Here is a 20,824-nt window from a genome sequence, read left to right as displayed (position 1 = left end):
TGATTTGAGTCGCCTGGATCATTTACACATCCAGGATGCAATGCCTCCTCTTTCATCCCCCCATTCCTGTCCCCTCATCCCTCTTGTGATCCACGATCTGCAGTGAATTCAGGAGTGGTGGAATGTTTATCGGCCAAGGAAAGCTTATTAGAGTGAGCAGGTGGTCATTGATGAGGGTGGCTAATTGTAGAGCTCGGGCGAAGGCACGGTTCATCTCTCCTGCAGCACTGACTGCATACGGCTAAATAGATTGTAAAACAATATGGGGCTCTGATGATCTGGTGTCAGCAGGAGAAACTGTTCTGAAAAAGTGCATTACTCCGTCCCATCTGCAAAGCCACATTACACTCGAATTTGTGTAGTTCTTGCACTTTCGCTAAGTTGTTTTGTTTTCCCAAGCAGAAACCAATGAGATCGAATTCTGACAACAGCTAAAGGCTGTCAAACATCATTTGCTGTATTTTGTAATGTAGTCTGACTGTTTAGCATAAGATACTTCTTTCAAAAAACATAGCAATAAGTAAAAAAAAAAAAGTACTTTTGAACACAAGTAAATCTATTTTGAAGGCATGTGTGACTGCAAATCAGTTGAATTCAGTTTGCAGTGTAGGCTATAGTTTTCTGCTTGTGTTGTAAATATATAGGTATGCTATAGCTAAATCTCTACCGGTTGACACATTTCACATTGTATATCATCATATCACAACCCTATCATGCATATTGTGGGCTAATATCACTAGAGCCAACATTCACAGGTTTAATCTGCTACAATCAGCACTTCTGTGGAAGAACTAGGCGATGCATTTGTCAAAGTGTGTGAGGTTCATGGCAACAGATCTTTGAAAGACATTTATGACTATTATTTGAGACAGTTAGCAGCAAGTAACTGTACAAACCTCTTTCTGTCCAGAGTATGGTATGGTATGCTGGTTTGCGGGACGTTTGGGTGTTTGACTCACCGATGAGGGCGAGGGGAGGCAGTTTTCCCACACTCTTGCCTTTATCCAGCACTCTCTCCCATTTGTACTGAATGGGGTCAGATCCGTCTGAAGACTTACAGCTCAGTTTCACATCGCTGCCCTCCAGAAGCCGGCCCTCCATCCAGCAGCGGGGTTTAGAGGGCTTCACTGTAGACGAGGAAACACAAATGTGTGTTAATGTTAACTAATCAGTCATTTAATATTGTTATCCAAAGCAGCTTACTATAGAAACAAGCCCCAGATTCACGTATCAACCTCTGTGGGGTTTGAACCAACTACCTTTCAGTTACCAGCTCAGATTCTAGGTGACTGGGTCACACCACCTAGTGGTTAAATGACAGGCATCCAGAAAAATGGTTGTGCTTTTATATCAGGGATGGTGAATTTTTAGCACAAAACATGAAACAAAGATTTTTCTTGTAATAAGTGATCTCTCTCTCTCTCTCTCTCTCTCTCTCTCTCTCTCTCTCTCCGCTCTCTCTCTCTCTCTCTCTCTCTCTCTCTCTCTGTATGTCTGTCTATATATATATATTAATCTGTATAGATGTGTTCTAACTAGCGATATTGTTTGACACTTTGAAGCAGTATTTTTAATCTACATATGATACTAAAACTTGCAAACTCAGCACACTGCCTTTTTTAGCAGGAAAATCAATATCTAAGAGGCAATCCATCTCAACTGTGACATTTGGGGAGGCAAGGGTCAGGATTTGGGCAAAGGTCAGGATTTGTTGTTCTGTGCACTGACTGGTTTGATCTCCCCTATGACCTAACGCAGCAGATCTGAGTGCACACTGAAGCCAAATCAAACACAACACTGCTTCACAACAGTTACCAAGTGACCTCAGACCAGTCCCACTGGTCTCCTGCTTACCGCAGCACTGCTCTAAACTGTTCTGGGGTCAGTGAGATGAGCCTGTCCTGAGGGATCTGTCTGGAGGCTGAATGACTGTTGGGAGACAGCCTGTAGACCTCTGTGGCCCTTTCTGGCCCTATCCTGACCCAGTCTATAAACACACAAACACATCAGACGGATGCAGGAACCGATCCAGCTATCAAACACTCTATACATTTGTGCAGAGTTAGTGCCATTTTCTACAATGGCATTCTTTTAAAAATTTAAACATTATCTATTTTAGAAAAATAAATAAATAAATCAACTTAGAGAAATACAGAAAAATAAAAAAAATTTAAACAAAGAAAAGTTATGACAAAAACAACAAATAAATAATATATGAAATTCACGTTCATTCGTTACTGAAGTTGTTATGCTGATAATATAATTTGTCATTAATAACTTTGTATTAAATTAGAAAAATGCAAAAAATTAGTCTTGTTTTGTGTCTCACTGTATATGTGAATATTTTTACAGAATCGGGATTATTATAGTTAACTTAAATTACAACCATTAAAAAAAAAAAAAAAAAAAAAAAAAAATTGCTAAAACTTTAACTAAAATTTAAATGAAAACAGATAATATAAAAATAAAAGCTAATTTAAAATGGTATATATCTAGTCTTGTTCTGTTGAGATCACAAGTTCACAAGAAGACAAGACAGTAAAATAAAATTCCATGGATTGTGTGGACTGTATGATTGGAAACAATATGGTCATTACTCCTGCAATTCCAATTGGTGCCTGAAATAACCGTACTGTTCCAGGATGCGGTCCTCATCTCATAAAATAATCAGCGAACAAAGATTTTTCACAGCTTATGCTCCATACTGAAAATCAATGAACATGCGGATGGACTCCAATTGAAACAATGCCCATTCGTTTAGCTCTGATTGAAGAAATCTCAGGAAACAAGCAGAGCTTAGAGGGACCATCATTCACAGTAGCTGCAAGCAATTAATAAAAATTATGATTAATGCGTGTGCGTCATTTCCTGTCCACTCTCAACTGCAAATTTCGATAAAGGCAAAATAAAGGCTGAAAATAACATCCTTATGTGAACACTAACTCGCTGTAATGTGTTTATAGAGTGACGGAGAGGAAAGAAAAAAGAAGAGTAGCGAGAGAAACGGGGTGGAGAATGAGGATTATGGGAAGGCAGAATTGAGCTAATCTTCTGTGATATGCTAATACATGAGAGAAACTCTAGGGTGGAGGCCGGATTTACATCAATTCATCCTCACATTTATCTCTCTTTTTCTCATTCTTTCAACTTTACATCAATATCCTGTCCCTCTGTGGCTAGCGTATTAATCTGGTAATAAAATGATTTAGGAAATAAAATTAGGACGTGATATACAACTTCAAACTGCTCGGCATAAGCTGCGAGTCCTTGAAAATAGGAACTACGCAACAAAAGCACATGATAGAGATGAGTCTAAATAAAAAGAAACGTCTTCCTTTCCAGTTCTTCTCTTGGCTGAGCGCTGTGGTGTCAGAGATACTGCGTTTGAATGACGGCTTGGAAACCCTGCGGTCTAATAATGGAAACCAGACATAGCAAAATATCAAATCATGAGAAGCTCATCTGAACCTCATTTGGGATGACAGTAAACTGTTTTGCTAGAAGAATTGAAATCACATAAGCTCCTAATTCTGCCTCTTCTGTTTTTAAGAGATAGAGCTCAATCAATGTTCTCTCATCCCACCATTTCAAATTAGCATCCTCTCGATTTACCATCCAAAGCGAAGCAAACACAACCAGCCACCAGAGTTGAGAGTGACTGGCCAGCAAATGCAACCAATCATATTTCTAGATTACGTCAATGATGGCCAAATTTTGTAATCTGAATGATGATCAAATTGAATCACTGTGAGGCTGACTGATGGAGGAAATGGTCGGGAGCTGATTCCAGGAAGACGAGCCTTACCCAGCACAATGAGGTTGACTTGGCTCCAGTGGTATTTGCCGCCAGTCTTGACCTTACAGTGGTATTCTCCAGAGTCCGTCAGCTGCAGATCACTGATGAGGAGAGAGGCGTCGCCGTTCAGGTAGTCGCTCGCGAAGGACAGGCGACTGGCATGGTTGTCGTGGGTGTAGACCTCATTGTTGAAGAATGTGATGATCTGAAATGTAACAGCGAGAGAGACAGAAAGAGCGTTCATATAAATAAAAGAAATCAGTGGAATCAGACATCTAGTTAAGTTGAAGCCAGAGGGACGATAAAACAGGCTAAAAAAAATCTAGAAACTTTTTGGGTAACACTTTAGAATAATGGTCCATCATTAATAAGTAACTGTGCAGGAAGTAATGCAGGACTAATGAGTAGGACTACATTAACACTTCAGCTACTACTATTAACTAATATGGAAACAAGCTCAACTAATAAGTAATATCACTAAGATACATTGGCAGCCAGCCACCTAAATCAACCTAGCGATGACCTTGCAAATCTAGTAGCTACATGATAAAAGCAAACAGAAATGCCCTCGCAACTAACCAAAACAAGCAAATGATCTAGCAACCATCCAGAATACACTAATAGCCACATAGCAAAGCATTAAAAACATTCAGAACACCTCAGAAATGCACTGCAATACCTTGCCAGCCACCTAAAACAATAGATATATGCGCAGATGCCATATTGAACCGCTCAAAACACGTTGACGCACCCGCCATCTAGGAACGGTCAGCGTGTGGTCACTCACTGTAAGAATGATGCCACAACTTTGAGCAGCTTCTGGTTGTGAAACCACCGAGATTTAAATTCCTGAAGGAATAGAATAACCTTTCATAGGTGAGAATATGTTGGTTCATGTTATATGTATTAACTCAGTATTACATGATTCTACCATGGTACTTTTAATGTTTTTACTTTTACTATGGTAACTTTTTAATGTCATGTTATCCGACACCTTTGTCTTGTTGTATTGTGTTAGTTTAGAAAAAATTCTCTGCTGAAGTCTATTTCAAATATAGATAAACAGTACATGCATCTAAATTCAGTTGCAGACACTCAATCAACTTGCTCTCGAATGTTCACGGTGCTTTGACTATTCCAATATGGCGGATGGCTTACGTATAGCGGCCCATTGAACGGCCACTAATGAGGCATCTGTGTACATATATATAGCAACCACTGGTAGCAACCCTGTAGCCACATACAGAATGCCAACTAGCAGTGCCCTTACAACTCTAGTAGCCACATACACCTCATAAAAATACAGCAACACCTCAGAATAACACATAAATGCTTGCAACTATTCCCAAAAAACAACCAAACCACCCAGAATACATTAACAGTCAAAGAGTGAAATTCTGAAAACACTCAAGAAACTCATAGTAACGTCCTGACAACTGCCTGCAACACTCTAGCATTGTAGCGTGGAACTTTGCATTAGAAAGCACTTTAATTTTCTTCAGAAAATGTACAAATCTGGTTGTTTTCTTTATTGTTCTTCTTTATTTTTCTTCTGACGGTTACTTCGCGACAACTGTACTACTCTGTGCAAAAGACAAAAGGGTTTTTCTTATTTAAAGAACCTCTACCTGTGCTGACTACCCTTGGAAAAGATGCTAAATGGCTGTCACACACAAACACAGCTGCCAACACACACATTCACACACAGTCTGACTGTGACAGCTTCCTGAATGCCTGGGGTTAAGAACTAAACGCTGATGCCACGACACATCAGCAGACCTGCAGTTGGGTTCACCTGCCAAAGCTGTCTGCGATGACTGCTCGTTTACACACACACACACACACACACACACACACACTGCAAAACTCATTTGCATTTCTGGCCAAGACATCTGTGATTCTTTTTGTGTGCATCCAGTATCACTGACAGTCATGACATGATACTCTTTGTCATATTTATTTATTTAGATTACAACTGAACCATAATAATCTTCTCTAACAAGAGTAACGTCTGAGTCACAGGTTATGGCTTCACTTCAAAGAAAGAGGTTGTTTGCATTAGCCAAGTATAGGTGTAATATAGCTGGAGAGAGCTTTGTTAGTATTTCCGTTCATCTCAGTAACAGCTGCATGGACGTTGTATGGATTTACATGCGACATATACTACATATGAACATGCAAAGTCAAAGGCAAGTATACATTGCAGGTTTGCTGGTCAAAACGTTCACTCTGTCTGGTCTGTTAGCAGGTTTTAAGGTTTAAGGTAGGTTCAAAGTTGTTTCATTCTGATTTGGTTTTGCTTGAGAATGCGAGCCAATGTGGACAGACTGACTCGTTGAATGTTGTTGAATAAGGTGTTGTCTTGGATGATGTGGCTTTGAATTTCTCGTAATCTGATTTCATTATTTTCCAAAACCAAGTTTACAATGGCAGCTTCCTGTACCCCGGTGCACATTTGGCCCCTTCCTCCACCATGCTGTCATCTCTCAGTCCTTTAGAAAAAATAAAATAAAAATATATATAGGGCTTGGACAATGCAGCCTAAATATTTTCCCCCACAGTAGAGTACATTGTACAGGAAACTTGTACAGTTCATGAATGGCTGATGTCATACACTAAGTAAACAGGTGTCACCCAACTGATACACTATGATATGGGGTATACTACATGTGTACTACATGAAATTTTGGTTACATACCTGTTCTCCAGTCTAAAGGAGGCGACAGTAAAACAGCTCAGGTTTGGCTGCACTCTCTGTCCAGCCTCACGCATTGTCAGCCCATGGTTGATGACATGATCTACTAAGGTTGATCTGATTTCATTTGAAAGTGTTTGTCTTCTTTGGCCATGAACTCCTCTACCTGCTCTACCCCTACCTCTCACTCTTCCTCCCCCTCTTATTCTCAACCTCCCTCTTCCTCTTCCTCTTCCTCTCTCTGCAATGTCTTCCATTGTTGTTGTAAAAAAAAGGTTCTCACCTGTGGTCTTTTCATAGTGCTTACATCCTGATTGAAGTGTTAATAATTAACCATTGAGGTGTTTGGCCAGGTGGCACATGTAATTGGCCAATTAGCTCATGTAGTGTCATTTTGAATGGCAGTGTTTTGAAATGGCAAACATGTGACTTTATGTCAGATTGTTGTGTCTTATGCAGAGAACTGTGTTCAGTGCATTTAAAAAGTGCCATTTTGAAATGCAAAATGTGTGTAAAGCAGAAAATGTGTTTAGACTTTTAGAGACTTGAGAAGAAGTTTTGCTCTCTGTGTGTCAGTTTAAATAATTGTGCTGTGCATGTCATTTTAGTGTGTTAGCAATTGGAAAAAACTGTAAAAAGCTATATATATATATACAGTATATACTGTTTATGCGTGCATTTAATTGTATTGTTATTATTATTATTATTAGTAGTAGTAGTAGAAGCATTGTTATTGTTATTAGTATTACAGTTTTTTCCCAACTGCTTACACACGTTTTCAAAACTATGTCTCCTTTTTTCAAAACTCTACACACAATTCCCCAAACTGCACACACAAAATGCAAAATGCCTCACATCTCCTTCAAAATGTAACACTGCATTCAAAATGCCATAAACACAAGTCAGAATGAAACATTTGCATCAAATGGCAAACACTTCTTTCATAATAGTACATTTTTGGATATACCATGTAAACACTGTTGTTCTAAATCTAAAGATCTTTGGTCTTTCATATGGTTTATATCTACATTTCAATACAATGTTCTACAGTGAAAGTAATCTGATGTAACAAGTACACTGTAAACACCAATGCAGTGTAGAAACAGAAAATATTTATTAGGCCTAACATTATTGTTGTTTACAGTAGCATACAACAAAATGCTACTTTTGGGGGGGTCCCAGGAATCCATTTTTCAAAACAGATCATCTGACCTTTGACCTATTTAGGCCTATACTACAGTAAAGCAGGGATTGGTTAGTGATCAGTTAAGCAATTCGTGTTTGCACATATGAGGAGTGTGTGTGTGACCTGGTGAATAAGTGTAGCATTTTGATTGGTTGTGTTTGGAAAAGGAAAGCAAGTCACTTCCTGTTAGATTTTTGTGTTTTAGGTAGAGAATTGTGTGTAGTGTTTTGAAAAAAGTGTTTAATGCAATTGAAAACTGAGTCAAAGGCTGAGAAATAGCTTATGGTTTTGGAGATTTAGTATGTAGTTTTGCACTTTGAGTGAGAGGTTTCAAAAATCGTGTGATATGAAAAGATTTTGTGTGTAAGCAGTTGGAAAAAACTGTAAGCTATTTTTATTGTTTTTATTGTTTTAAATTATTGTTTTTATGTGTGTTAGTATATGTGGGTAATATGGATGAATACAGTTTGTTTTCTATGAGAGAATTCAAATTTCGTTGTATACCATGCAATGACAATAAAGGTAAAACTAACTAAAACTAAAACTAAAATCTGTCTGTTTCAGAATTTCAAGAGCCCAACAGCAACAACAACAACCTCTAGCATAATATAACACACAACCATTCAAAAGTTTGGGGTCAGTAAGATTTTTTCTTGACCAAATGTGAGTGTAAGGACTTTTATATTGCTGCAACAGATTAAATAAATGCTGTACTTTTGAACTTTCTAATCATCAAAGAATCCTGAAAAAAAAAGTGTCACGGATGGTTTCCACAAAAATCAGCATATTCGAATGATTTCTGAAGGATGTGACACTGAAAACTGGAGTAATGATTCTGAAAATTTGGCTTTGATCACAGGAATAAATTACATTTTAAAATATATTCACATAGAAAACAGTTATTTTAAATTGTAATAATATCTCACAATTGTATTTTTTTTCAACTGTATTTTTGATAAAATAAATGCAGACTTAGTGAGCATTGAAATCTTGCAGAAATTGTATTCATTCAGAATACTTTAAAAAAAAAATGGTGCAATTACAGTATTTACTAGTAGTGGGAAGTTCAGATAATTTTACTGACTTTGATGAATCTCGTTCATCAAAATGAACAAATCTTTTTTCGAGTCATTTCGTTCATTTCAGCAGAATGTATTTAAAATGTTACGTTATTACCAAATTCCCCAAACACATCAAATGTTGATCACATTTAGAATAAGAAAAAAATTGCAATGCAAGGAAAAGGCCAAATTATGAGAAACAGAAACGATTAATTCATTTATCTGGGTCTTCAGATATGCAGCGTGTTAGTTTACCTCACCTCCCGATCAGAGCCGTTCGGTTCGTTCATCCCGTGACATCCTCATAAACTGAGCTATGCAGTGTACCGGATACAGAATTGACAGGAAGAACGAAAGACTCGGATTCGGACCCGAACCCGAAGACTCGATAGATCAACTAATCATTTCGGTTTCCGGCACAGATCCCATAGGATGTTGTGCATGCGCGGTCAACACAAAATGAATGAATCACTCTCTGAGACAACTCCCGAGTCATATTAAAGATTTGTTCAAAATGAACGAATCGTTCATGACCCGACCCATCACTAGTATTTACCAGCAGGGGCAAACTGGGCCATGCTAAACATGCAAAACCACTGAATGCATTATCAGTAGCATTCTTGTGTGTGAACACATCTCCTTAAAGTCTGCAACACATTGCTAAACAAGCTGTGGCTAAATGTTGACAAGCTGAACGCTTCTAGTAACACAAGCCTTACAGTGAAACAAAAGAATGACTTATTTATTATGCCAGAGGCTCAGTTTTATTCCTAATCACATTTTCAGACATTTGATTTTAATTAATGACGTCTCAACTGTTATCTTTCCATTAAATATTACATGCGATGAGCCAGCCGTCCCAGAGGTTTGAAAGACTGTGATGCGAATTTCTTTATAGGCCTTTCTTTCTTCAGAAATGAAATCTCAACTGATTATATCAACAGATCTGTGTATACTTTCAAACAAAGGAAAGATCGCTGTCTGTCATGTGCATGGGGGAATAAAAAGCCTTATCACAATCAGATAATTCAATTCATCTGAAAGTGTATCGCCTTCTGACTTCCCCCTGATGAATTATTGTGCGCTTCTACATGAAGGATATCTAAACTTGAAGCTGTGTTCAAACAATGTTAGTTTCACAGTGAAAGATTCCCACTTCAGGCAGATAAGACGAAGCTCTTATCTGAATGTGTTTATGCGAGAGCGAGGGAGAAAGAGAGATGGGTGAAGCATCTGTTAGGTGTCCTGATACATGCGTACCGGACGGGTGTGCATTTCAAAGAGAGATGTGTAGAAACGGCTGACAGACTCAGACTCTGAAACTGTGACGGCTGTGTCACTGAGAGATGACAGTCATAACTAGCGGTTGCTTGGGTTATTTGTGTGGTTGCTATGGTGTTCTGAGAGATTGCTAGACGGTATAGTTTACAAGGTTGAGATTATATGTCTGTCCCCTTCTGACAAACACAAAATATAAAATTATGAGAAGACTTTCACTCGTCCCAAAAGAGTTATGACATCATTAGGAAAATATGATGGTAACCGAAATGACACACAAATATTAAATATTATTAACTATTATTAATAAAACAATCATTATTCGGAATTTATACAGTATACAAACACACACAGTAGTGGCCAATATATATATATATATAATTTTAAATATGAGGGAAGAACAAAACACTAAACTCGGTTAAGGTATTTATCTGACAAAAAAAAGAGGCAAGCTTCAACAAAAAATGCATAGAAAAACAACAAGCTCACAGGAAAAAGCATACATTAACTTAAGCATAGTTATTAATATTTTGTTGGTTTGTCTTCAGAAAACAACAGGGCTATATACACACTTTTTGTATGTATTTTGCTAACACAGCAAAAAGACATTATCAACACAGAAGTGAAGACAGGTCTGAAAAACAAATCATTAAAATAAGGTTTGTAAATTATTAGCCCTACAACTTGTCAAAAAAAGATTATGAAAATTTTTTTGGACCATTTGAGCAATACAACTCCCTGACCAAACTATGTAGAATACTCGGCTGGAATTTGTGTAGGCGCCATAAGCACTGACCTTTCTCAATACAAAATTATTTTTCTGGCTAGTATCTGTAAGGCTAAAATCACCTCAGGTGTTTTAAACAGTTATCATCCAAATATAACATGATTAGACCAAGTGACTGGAGACCAGGAGGACAGACAAAAGAGATGAGAAGTATAACGCAAAAACAAAACTTGTATCCAGAGAGAGAGAGAGAGAGAGAGAGAGAGAGAGAGAGAGAGAGAGAGAGAGAGAGAGAGAGAGAGAGAGAGAGAGACTGTGAGAGAGGGCCAAAAAAAGCCAAAGATCTCTTACCACACGCTGTTTGACGTTAGGTTTCTGCAGGAGCCACTCAATGTCCAGTGTTTGTCCATTCGACTGCCAGAACTGGTGATGGCAAGGCAATGTGGCGTTGTCCCCGACAACCCTCTTCATCTCGGTCTGAGCCCCAGTCGAGAGCAAACTCAACAGCACTGTAGAGAAAGATACAACACACAGCATGTCTGTGAAATCATGAAATGGACTGGTGGACAATTCCACATTTAGGACATTATTTACTTTCTTTAAAAAAGTTGCAGGTTTTATTGCAACCCAGTCTCAATGAAAAACTTGCCTGCAAAACAATATCATGTTCCTCCTTGCATGTTTTGTGTGACACTTTTTTTTTGTCCAGTGAGTGACACTTAAAGGGAGTCCGGTTTTATTCAGATGAAACAGATGAATGTGAATCTGGCAACGGTTTATTACGTTGGTTGTTGTACGTATCCCAGCAGTTCAGAAGTGAAATGTCTGGCGAGTGGTGCTAAAAGGTTAATGCTCTATCATGTTCAGAAATAATGTACCAGCTACACTAAACCTTACCATAATCCTAATTGACAGGGTTAAAAAAGCCAATGTGAGATAAAAACACATGTGCTGAAGAAAACATTCAATTTTAGTTTGTTTCTACAGGTCTTTGAGCTCTTTTATTGTGACTCGTGTTTCACAGGACTCATACTCAAGCTCTTCACATCACAAGTGCAATGTTGTCCCACTACCAGAGCAAGTTTACTGCATTAGAAAAAGCCACACATATGGAGCTGTGAATGTGATAAAAATGTCAAAATGTATTAGTTCACAAATCATGCACTATGGTAAAAGTGTTTAGAAAATAAGTTGAATTAAACTCTTCCCCTGTAATTATAATTTGTTTAAAAAGGAGTCCATTTGTTTGCCGTTTTACTGCCACTAGTGGTCATTTCAGGTGGAAATGTGATGGATAAAATTTTACACTTTCACTATTTCTCACTAAATGTTTCACTTCGAAATAGATTACATTTCAGGAGCAACATGTGTTGTGAATGCCATTTCATGTTTTTTTTATTTTATTTTTTAAAGCAGAACTCGGCAACTCTAGCGAACTCTAGTCACTTCTTCGCTGATTTTCCCTTTTGTTGTCGCATGTTTTCCCCACGAGCTCCCCCTACAGCTGTGGGGGGCGTATATTTCACAACACGGTCGTAAAAAACTCACTTGTGGCGGCCTCCTCCCCCTCTCTACCGCTGCTCATGTGCGTTTGTTTTGATCGGAGCAAGCCAACTGTATCGTGTGGAGCTATGTCTACCGATGTGGGTAATCTGGTAATACATCATACATGCATGTGTGTTTATGTCGAATTGCCGTAAAGCAATTTGTGTTTCGCGCTCGTTCTCGTTCTCGTTCTCGCTTCTCACGAGACTTCCAATTTCTATCTTGCCGGGACGGTAGTCCCCAAGTTGCAAGGTTGGTTTTCCGCCTGGGAACGCTGGGGGGAGCGGGGAAAGTCACCAATATCACCAGAACAGGTTGTTTAACCATCCAAATGATTTCTAGACAGTTTTATTAAGTTAAAAAAGTTACCAAGTTCTGCTTTAAGTTCCACTACAAGACTGGCATGGGCTTCAGCATTTATCATGCAGTCTAACAAGACACACTGTAGCAACACAAAAAAATACTTTAGTACAACTTTGGAAGGTTAGCAAGTCCCAAAACCCCAGATAGGTCATTGTCACACTCTTCCAATTTATACATTTGCAAATGCACCACAAAATGGCAAGTCCACATCAAGTAAACTATTTCAGACTCTATGAACCTATAGCTCTTCCCGCCACAGGGATCCTGGCTAATTTACTTGAGGCTGTTGGACATTGCCGGAGGCTTGAGTAGCATTACAGACAGGCGTCGTGGGGATTTGCAGACTAGTTAGGTCCCATGAGGCAGGAATAGGACGAGATGCGCAATTCCTTCCACCTGGTGAGAGGAGCTTGCAACACAAACAATGCAGCATAACTCACAGCTTCACCGCTCTTATGCCAACAGATATTTATGGAGTTCTGGAATTAGCATAACATTACACTTAATCTGCTGTCGAATATCACAAATAGCTGCAGACTCTTCACCTATGCAACAGTTGCTAAAATGATGCCAGCATACAGATTCATCCTGCTTCTGTAAATATTATGACATTTCCTCATTTTAGCTCTTCAACCCATGGGAATAGGGAAGGGAATGAGTTGTATTGCTAAACACAGACTTGGGATTGATGGACGTGCGGTTTTAAGTGTGTTTTGTCTGGCTCTGCTCATTTGACAATCACCACGTCATGGTAAGAATGCATGCGCCACGTGTCGCTAACAAAGCACTCGTGATTAGTTGACTGACATGCATGAGTGACTGTCTGCAACCCATGAGACACCACCTGTGCCAAAACACTGTTCCTACTGCGTCATAATACAGAATCAACGGGATGTAATGCATAATGCGATATATGGTTTGATCTTCCTGGAGATCACCAGGGCGTGCGGCCAGGAGACCTCCACAACGTCATTACAATATGTTAATATAAAAATATATTTTAAAAATACATTATCAAAATTATTTTAAAAAGTAAAAATTCTGAAAGCATTGAAAGAGATCCCATAATCATTTAATTTAGATTTACAGTAATGATATGATATGTTTAATATCATATTTTTTAAATATGATGGTTTCATTATAAATATGGTGATTATCTCTAAGGTGGACACCCATCTTAATATATGATATTTACCATCTGAATCTAACCATGTCATGTCAACAAATGGAAAAGTTAATAATTATGCCTTTAGCTCTGACATCAGATGCGCCTTTTACCCCAAATACCATACTTTTACATATTCTTCCGTTATTGAAAAACTGTTGGTTTAATTAGCTTGAACAAAACTGAAAATCATTAACAAGACCTTTGTCTCGGAATATATTCAATAATTTTAGCAATTGCCTGCGAGAATCAGACAAAAACTCACGTGTTTCTTGAAAAGCGGATGTTTTGGAAAGTGCTGCGGCAAGTTTTTGTGCCATCTAGTGGTTTAGAGGAAAATAAAATCAAAGGAGCCTTTTACCCGGTGGAGCCTTTAGCCCTGTTGGACCCGCCATTGTTTACCAGACCTGTGGCCTAACGGTTAGAACATGAGATTCAATACATTGAGCTCTAACGCTAATGCTAATTAGCTAGACTGAAAACTTGAGTCTGACACTTTTGTCAGCATTTCAGATTCAAACAAACATAGTTTTAAGTTAATGTGCAAAGCCACAAACACTTTTTTTCACAAACATTTCACTTGGACTTTTTTGAGCCTTGATGCTAACATGAGTTAGCTTGAGTTTGAGTCAGGCAAATGATGTTTCCCCATTGTCTCCTGTAGGCTACTATCTTTCTCTCTGTTTCTATAAATAAAAGTGTATGGTTAATCTTCTACAGCATATTGTACCTGCACATACTATTCTTCAAACAGAAAGAACTGAATTAGCATAAAGTGGAAATGTTGACATATACGTAGTACCTGCACTGAGTCAGCCATGCTGGAGAGGTTTAATGAGAAAACCCAGAAGAGAGCTGCATGGGTCTCTTCAGGGTACGTCCTCAAGTCATTCTCATTAAAGCTGTGTTTCTGATTCAGCACTATGATCTCAATAGGCTGTAGGCAGTGAGAAGAATTAGAGAAATTACTGCTCTGCCATGGCTCTTTGTCTCTTCGCGTGAACTGCCAAACTAAAACAATGAGTCAGCAAAAAAGCAGCATGAAGCTCCCCTGCAGTCAGTCCTGCTCATGATTTTTTAATGCATTGCTTGCATACTCCATCATCTGGTGTGATCTCCACAGTTAGGCATGTGTGAGAAACACTGAAGTCAATTGATTTCAGTGGGGATGGTACGGCTCAAGATGGCAAAAGAGAAATGCAAGTGTTTGTGAAGATAAGGTTGAACAGTTAGGACATTTTTAACTAACTAGCTATTTGCATTCATTTCTATCCATCAAACGCTCCATCTGGGCTTTCTTTAGGTGCTCAGTGGGACTTACAGAAACTTGGGACTTGTTGGTTGATATTTTTTTCCTCAGCTGTGTGGCTGTTCATAAATATTTAAAACACTTATTTTTTACTAATATTTTAAATATTTTGATTTGAGATTATAGGCATCGGCCAACCAATTGAAAGTCAACTCAATTGGTGATGCATTTTATATTTTCAAATATTGTTTGAGTGATTTTGAATGCTTGTTCATTAGACTTCAACAAATTTGTGTACATGTATTTTGCTAACATATAACAATAGCATTATTTTAGCCAGCATATTGGCATCAGATTTTGAAAAACCAATTTAGTTGACCCACTATTGATGAATTGTCTCTGCTGAGAAGAAGCAGACACAAGATTGGTTCATTCTGTCGGGCCAGACTGGGTCTCCTGGGACTGGTTTAGCTCTGTGCTGATAAATGCTAAATGCCCTTATTCTCTCTCACACACACATCTGAACTCAGAAATATGTGATTAAACCATGCAATAACTATCTTTCTTGTTCAGGCCCAGATGTGAGAGGTGTATCTCTCTGCTCAGACCTTTGAGGGCATATTTCCTTAGGCACATTGGAGCTCAGCTTGCTGAGTCATTCCTCGTCTGTTACCGTTACGGATGGACATAATAATGTGTTGGAACAAGCTGGCAAGATATCAAAGAACAGAATGAAAGCTGTTTTAATTTCATCCTCCTTCAAGGAAGGTAAAGCTCAGCAGCAAAAATATCCAGCATACTGGCAGCCAGGTGGTTTAATAGCACTGCTTCACATGTTGGTCTGCTTTATACATCAATTCAGGCTGAAATGAAACTTTATCCTTTCCATGACGCAACAAAGCAATCGAATGTCAAATGAGATATCTTTGAAATAGAAATAAACCAACGAACGGATCAACATCAAGAACAAACAACATTTTCAAAGGTTATAAGCATTTCGGTAAAAATCCTTATTTCTTCGGAATGCTAGGTGGCGCTGTCTTAAAACCTTTCAGGCACCTTCAGGACATGTTGATGATGATGTCTACCAAATTTTATGCCAATATGTCAAAGAATTTAAAAAAAAATTACAGTTTATTACAAAATTCAAAATGGTGGAAAGGTGATTGGTCCGATTCTGCAAAATATGCATTGATGGATTCATCATGACCCAAGGAATCTGTTTTAGTTTTAGTGTCAACATGAAATCAGAATGGACCCTTTGAGCTTTCTTAATACAAGTTTCTCATCATATTTTGAACGATTTATTGGCACAAGGAAAAAGATAGTTTGTCTTGAAAATTATTTCAGAATTGGAGCAAGTTTTTGCATTTTGATTAAATATTTTGACTACAAATCCCTCCCCTCAACACCCTGGATCTGGTAATTAAAAACAACTTTTAAATTGAATCAAATTCCTTTGTATAAGATCAAGTCCTACACTTTTCCTTCTTAAATATCGAATTTCACACTGAGATACATCACACTATGGAAGTAAAATTGATTGAGATTAGGGTTTCATGTCAACTTTAAGCGTAAATAGCTACATTCTCACTGGTACTGTATATTTTCTGAAAAAGGTACAAAAGCTGTCACTGGGACAGTACCCTTCAAAAGGGTTCTAATATGTACCATTTAGGTACTAATATGTACACTTTTGGAACTAATACGTACACTTTTATTACCAATATGTACCTTTGAGGGACTAATATGCACTCTTTAGGTACAAAGGTGTACCTTTTGAAAAGGTACCGCCACAGTGACAGCTTTTGTACCTTTTTTTCTGAGAGTGTACCTGACAGCTTAGCAAAAATCTACAACACTTTTTATGTGTGAAGCCCTTACATGAGCTAAAGAGTCTTAAAGGCAAGTATGGTTAGCGTAGTAAGCTTTTGGTTTCTTTGGCTTGTGTTCCCACTTCTGCTGCAGATGTTTTAAATTGTCAATTTACTGCATTCAATTTCCCTTTAGACAAAACTACCTCTTTAGAGGAAATGTAACAAAGGAAAATGGAAATGAAATGGATTTTAAGAGAGAGAGAGAGAGAGAGAGAGAGAGAGAGAGAGTTCTGTGAAAATGCCCTAGGGGGAGTTGTGCTCCATTAGATTCACCTCTCTCACACACTCAATGAAAAGCATCTCCTTTGTTAGTCACCACACCGTCAACAACCGATACCTCAAAATCTCGTCCTTAAACTCCTTAACCTCTCAACTCTGCAAAAAAGCCTGCAAATCTAATTTACGACCACATCCATCCCTGGATTACATTCAGAGCACAAAGGCAGTAAAGGAGATTCCGTGCTGACCAAAACAATGACTGCTAATAAGCAATAATCTCATAATTCAATCACAAGCCAACACACAAACTTCCAGTCTAGCCGAGTCAGAATTTAAATTAGATTCAGTACAATGCAATCCCTCTTTAACCCACATGTGATAAGAAATTCACTGTCCCAGTGAACCGGAGGAAAGGCAAATCAAACTAGTCAAATTATGTCCAACATAAGTCTATCTGAATTAGCTATATGGTCTAAATTTGTAACCTTTGACCTCTAAGAGTCTTACTCTAAGAACAGATCAAGCAGAGCTTACACATCCTAATGCTGCTCGTCTTGTTATCCGCGATCTCTCGTGAGCTGTCTGTCTGCTGGGAGGCTCAGGGACAGTTGCTGGCATGTAAAGTAACACACAATGAAACTGACTTCCTGATGAATTTAACAGAATAATCAATACGTGCTGTTAACTAACAGGCTGTTAAGCAAGTCACTGTCTAAGTATATTGTACCTTTACAGCATGTACAAAATATCTCAGATATAAAATTATATATATAGTTCGAGAATCTATGTTATATACCTGTGGTTACTTTTATTCACTATATCCATTGCCATATAATAGTTATTGCAATTTAAAATAACTCCTCTCTATTTTAATATACTTTAAACCAAATTTATTCCTGTGATGGCAAAGCTGAATTTGCAGCATATTTTTATGCAAACCATGATGTTTTTATTTAGGATACTTGAATAGTTGAATAGAAATAAACCACATTTATTTGAAATAGAAATCATTTGTAACCTTTTTACATGTATTTACTGTCACTTTTTGTCTTTACTGTTACTAATACGTATTAGTTACTAAATAATAAGGTTACACCTTATTTTAAGATGATGTAGTTACATTGTACTTACTCAAATTAGTACTGAGTAATATTAATTAACAACATGTACTTACTATAGAGTTACGGTTAGGGTTAGCTTTTGGGGTTACACTTTATTTTAAGGTGTCATTGTTACAGTGTAATTATATATTTACGTACTAAGTAATATTAAGCAAATACATGTACTTACTATAGGGTTAGGGTAGGATTATGATTAGGTTGAGGGTTAGTTGCATGTAATTATGCCTAATTTACTGTTATGGTAAGTACATATAACATATGCAACAAGGACACTGTAAAATAAAGTGTTATCAGTTTTGGTTTAGGGTTGGTACTAATGTTAATTATGCATAATTTACTTTTATTACTATGGTAAGTACATGTAGTTACATGTAACTACATCACCTTAAAATAAAGTGTTACCAATAATAATAATAATAATAATAATAATAATAATAATAATAATAATAATAATATTAATAATAATAATAATCCTTAAAGTTCACTTATAATGTTAGCCAGGAAAGTTACATCAAAATGTAAGCATTTTCTTGACTTAAACAGGTTGTTTTATGTGCTGTACTTTAGACTTTATGTGTAAGACTTTATATGTAAATTACATCTGCTGTGATTGGCTAACCGCATGAACTGTTGTAGTTTACACTGGCAGGTCATGTTTCTAAACACTGAATAGGCAATGATATGCAAAGATGCTCAGTCACCCGATCTAATGTCAAGACCAAACTGTTTTGACTCGTGGTGCAAACAATGCAAACGATTCTTTGTTTTTCTAACCCATTATAGCAGTCGGCATCAAGTCTCATATATCATTTTAAACAGGAGAACTTTTAGTTTCAATCAAGCTCATTTAAATTCCAAATTTTACATTTATTTTGTCTTAGAATGGATGAATTGACCAGATTTCAGAAAAACGGCAGCACATTTTATTTTTTTATTTTTTTATTCAACTCAAACAAAACATCCTGAAGTTTGGATTTTTTCCTTTAGAAAGTTTTACTTGGATATTCTAGATTTCCAGATGAAATTTTGTCAACATTTAACAATCCTTAAGCAAGTTATAACCATTTATTACAACATTATAGGCGATTTTCAGTGAAAGTCTGGTGTGTTTTATTTACTGACAATGTAGATGTGTCCAAAAAAAGTTCAGAAAGTAAAATAAATAGAAACATTGTTATATACAAATAGAACATTGAAGCAAAAGTGACTTATATACATATGTGTGTGTGTGTGTGTGTTCAATCTGAACATGGACAACAAACACACATAGTGCAGCAATAGTGTAAACAAGCTGTAAACCTCAGACCCCTGATGCTGCTTTGCCCTGTCTCAAGTCTCAACTGAACTCAATTCAATTCATTTATGAAAATAAATTCATGGGCGCTGCTGACATGTAGCACACATCATCTGATTCTCTCTGACACATGATAATGTGCCGTTGCAGATGAGAAAACACGGAAATATTCATGCCCCTGGAGCAGTAGAGCACTACAGCACTTCCAGACAGGTGGCAGAATTAACAGGCAAAACTAATTTTTATATTCGCCCTTTGGAAGCTTGGCTGGATGTGTTTTAGAGGTTATGACAAAACCAGGCGAGAAAAAATAGTACATCAACAACAGGACTTGCATGTCTGTGTGAGGAGAAACCAATGCTATACACTATATATACACTATAATACATTATATATACATATATAAAACAGTTATTTTAAATTGTAATGATAATTCATTATTTTTTATTTAATAAATGTAGACTTCTTTCAAAAACATTATACAAAATAGTAATGTACTGTATATAAATTGATTTAATAAACAAAACAATGATCCATCATTTATTATGGTTCAGACGATTTGAATGTTGCATGAAAGTTAGGTCACATTTGAATGTGCTGCATGGACAGATATGATTAGTTGTGCACACACTGTATGCAAAAAAAGAAGCAGCATAAAGTCACACAAACAGACTTTCCATCTGCTGTTTTAAAGACTTGTTCTTCAGTGAGATCATCTGTAGCCTTCATCTGTTCGGAAGTTTATTAGCTTCCAACATCGTCCTTCATAATTTTTAAAATACACATTTCAAGTTCTCTTCAATCTATACCAGCAGGCACCGCCTTAATCAAAAACATTTCATCAGCCAAACGTCTGCTACGGTTTACACACACACACACACACGCACGCACGCACGCACGCACACACACACACACACAGGTTTCCATGTGTTATGGGGACTTTCCGTAGACATAATGATTTTTATAAACTGTATATTCTATCCCCGAACCCTACACCTAAACCTACTCAGTCATCACAGAAAACTTTCTGCATTTTAACATTTTCAAAAAACATCATTCTGTATGATTTATACGCTGTTTTCCTCAGGGACCAAAAACATCCTCCCCACAAGAACAAATATTGAGGGTATTAAGGTAGTGAATACCTGTACAACACCCCTACACACACACACACACACACACACACACGCTACTGACTGGACAACAATTCCTTCAGACTAAAGAGAGTCCTTTGATGAGATAATATCC

General features: G+C 37.4%; 1 protein-coding gene across 4 annotated transcripts in view; it reads right to left on the bottom strand.

Moving 5' to 3' along the window:
- Positions 1 to 20,824, bottom strand: part of clmpb (CXADR like membrane protein b) — an 85,273-nt gene that overhangs the window by 7,580 nt on the left and 56,869 nt on the right. For 3 of the 4 annotated variants that reach the window (XM_084123499.1, XM_084123502.1, XM_084123500.1), the window contains exons 2-4: positions 11,095 to 11,252; positions 3,806 to 4,001; positions 897 to 1,127 (exon numbers count right to left, since the gene is read on the bottom strand). In XM_084123499.1, the coding sequence (XP_083979625.1) occupies positions 897 to 1,127; positions 3,806 to 4,001; positions 11,095 to 11,252 (585 nt within the window). The remainder of the gene's footprint in view (positions 1 to 896; positions 1,128 to 3,805; positions 4,002 to 11,094; positions 11,253 to 20,824) is intronic. The other variant, XM_084123501.1, reaches the window with a different exon arrangement.

The sequence above is a fragment of the Abramis brama genome, assembly GCF_963993115.1.
Source record: "Abramis brama genome assembly, chromosome: 9".
Lineage (NCBI taxonomy): Eukaryota > Metazoa > Chordata > Actinopteri > Cypriniformes > Leuciscidae > Abramis > Abramis brama.
This window is presented reverse-complemented; position numbering and strand designations above follow the sequence as displayed.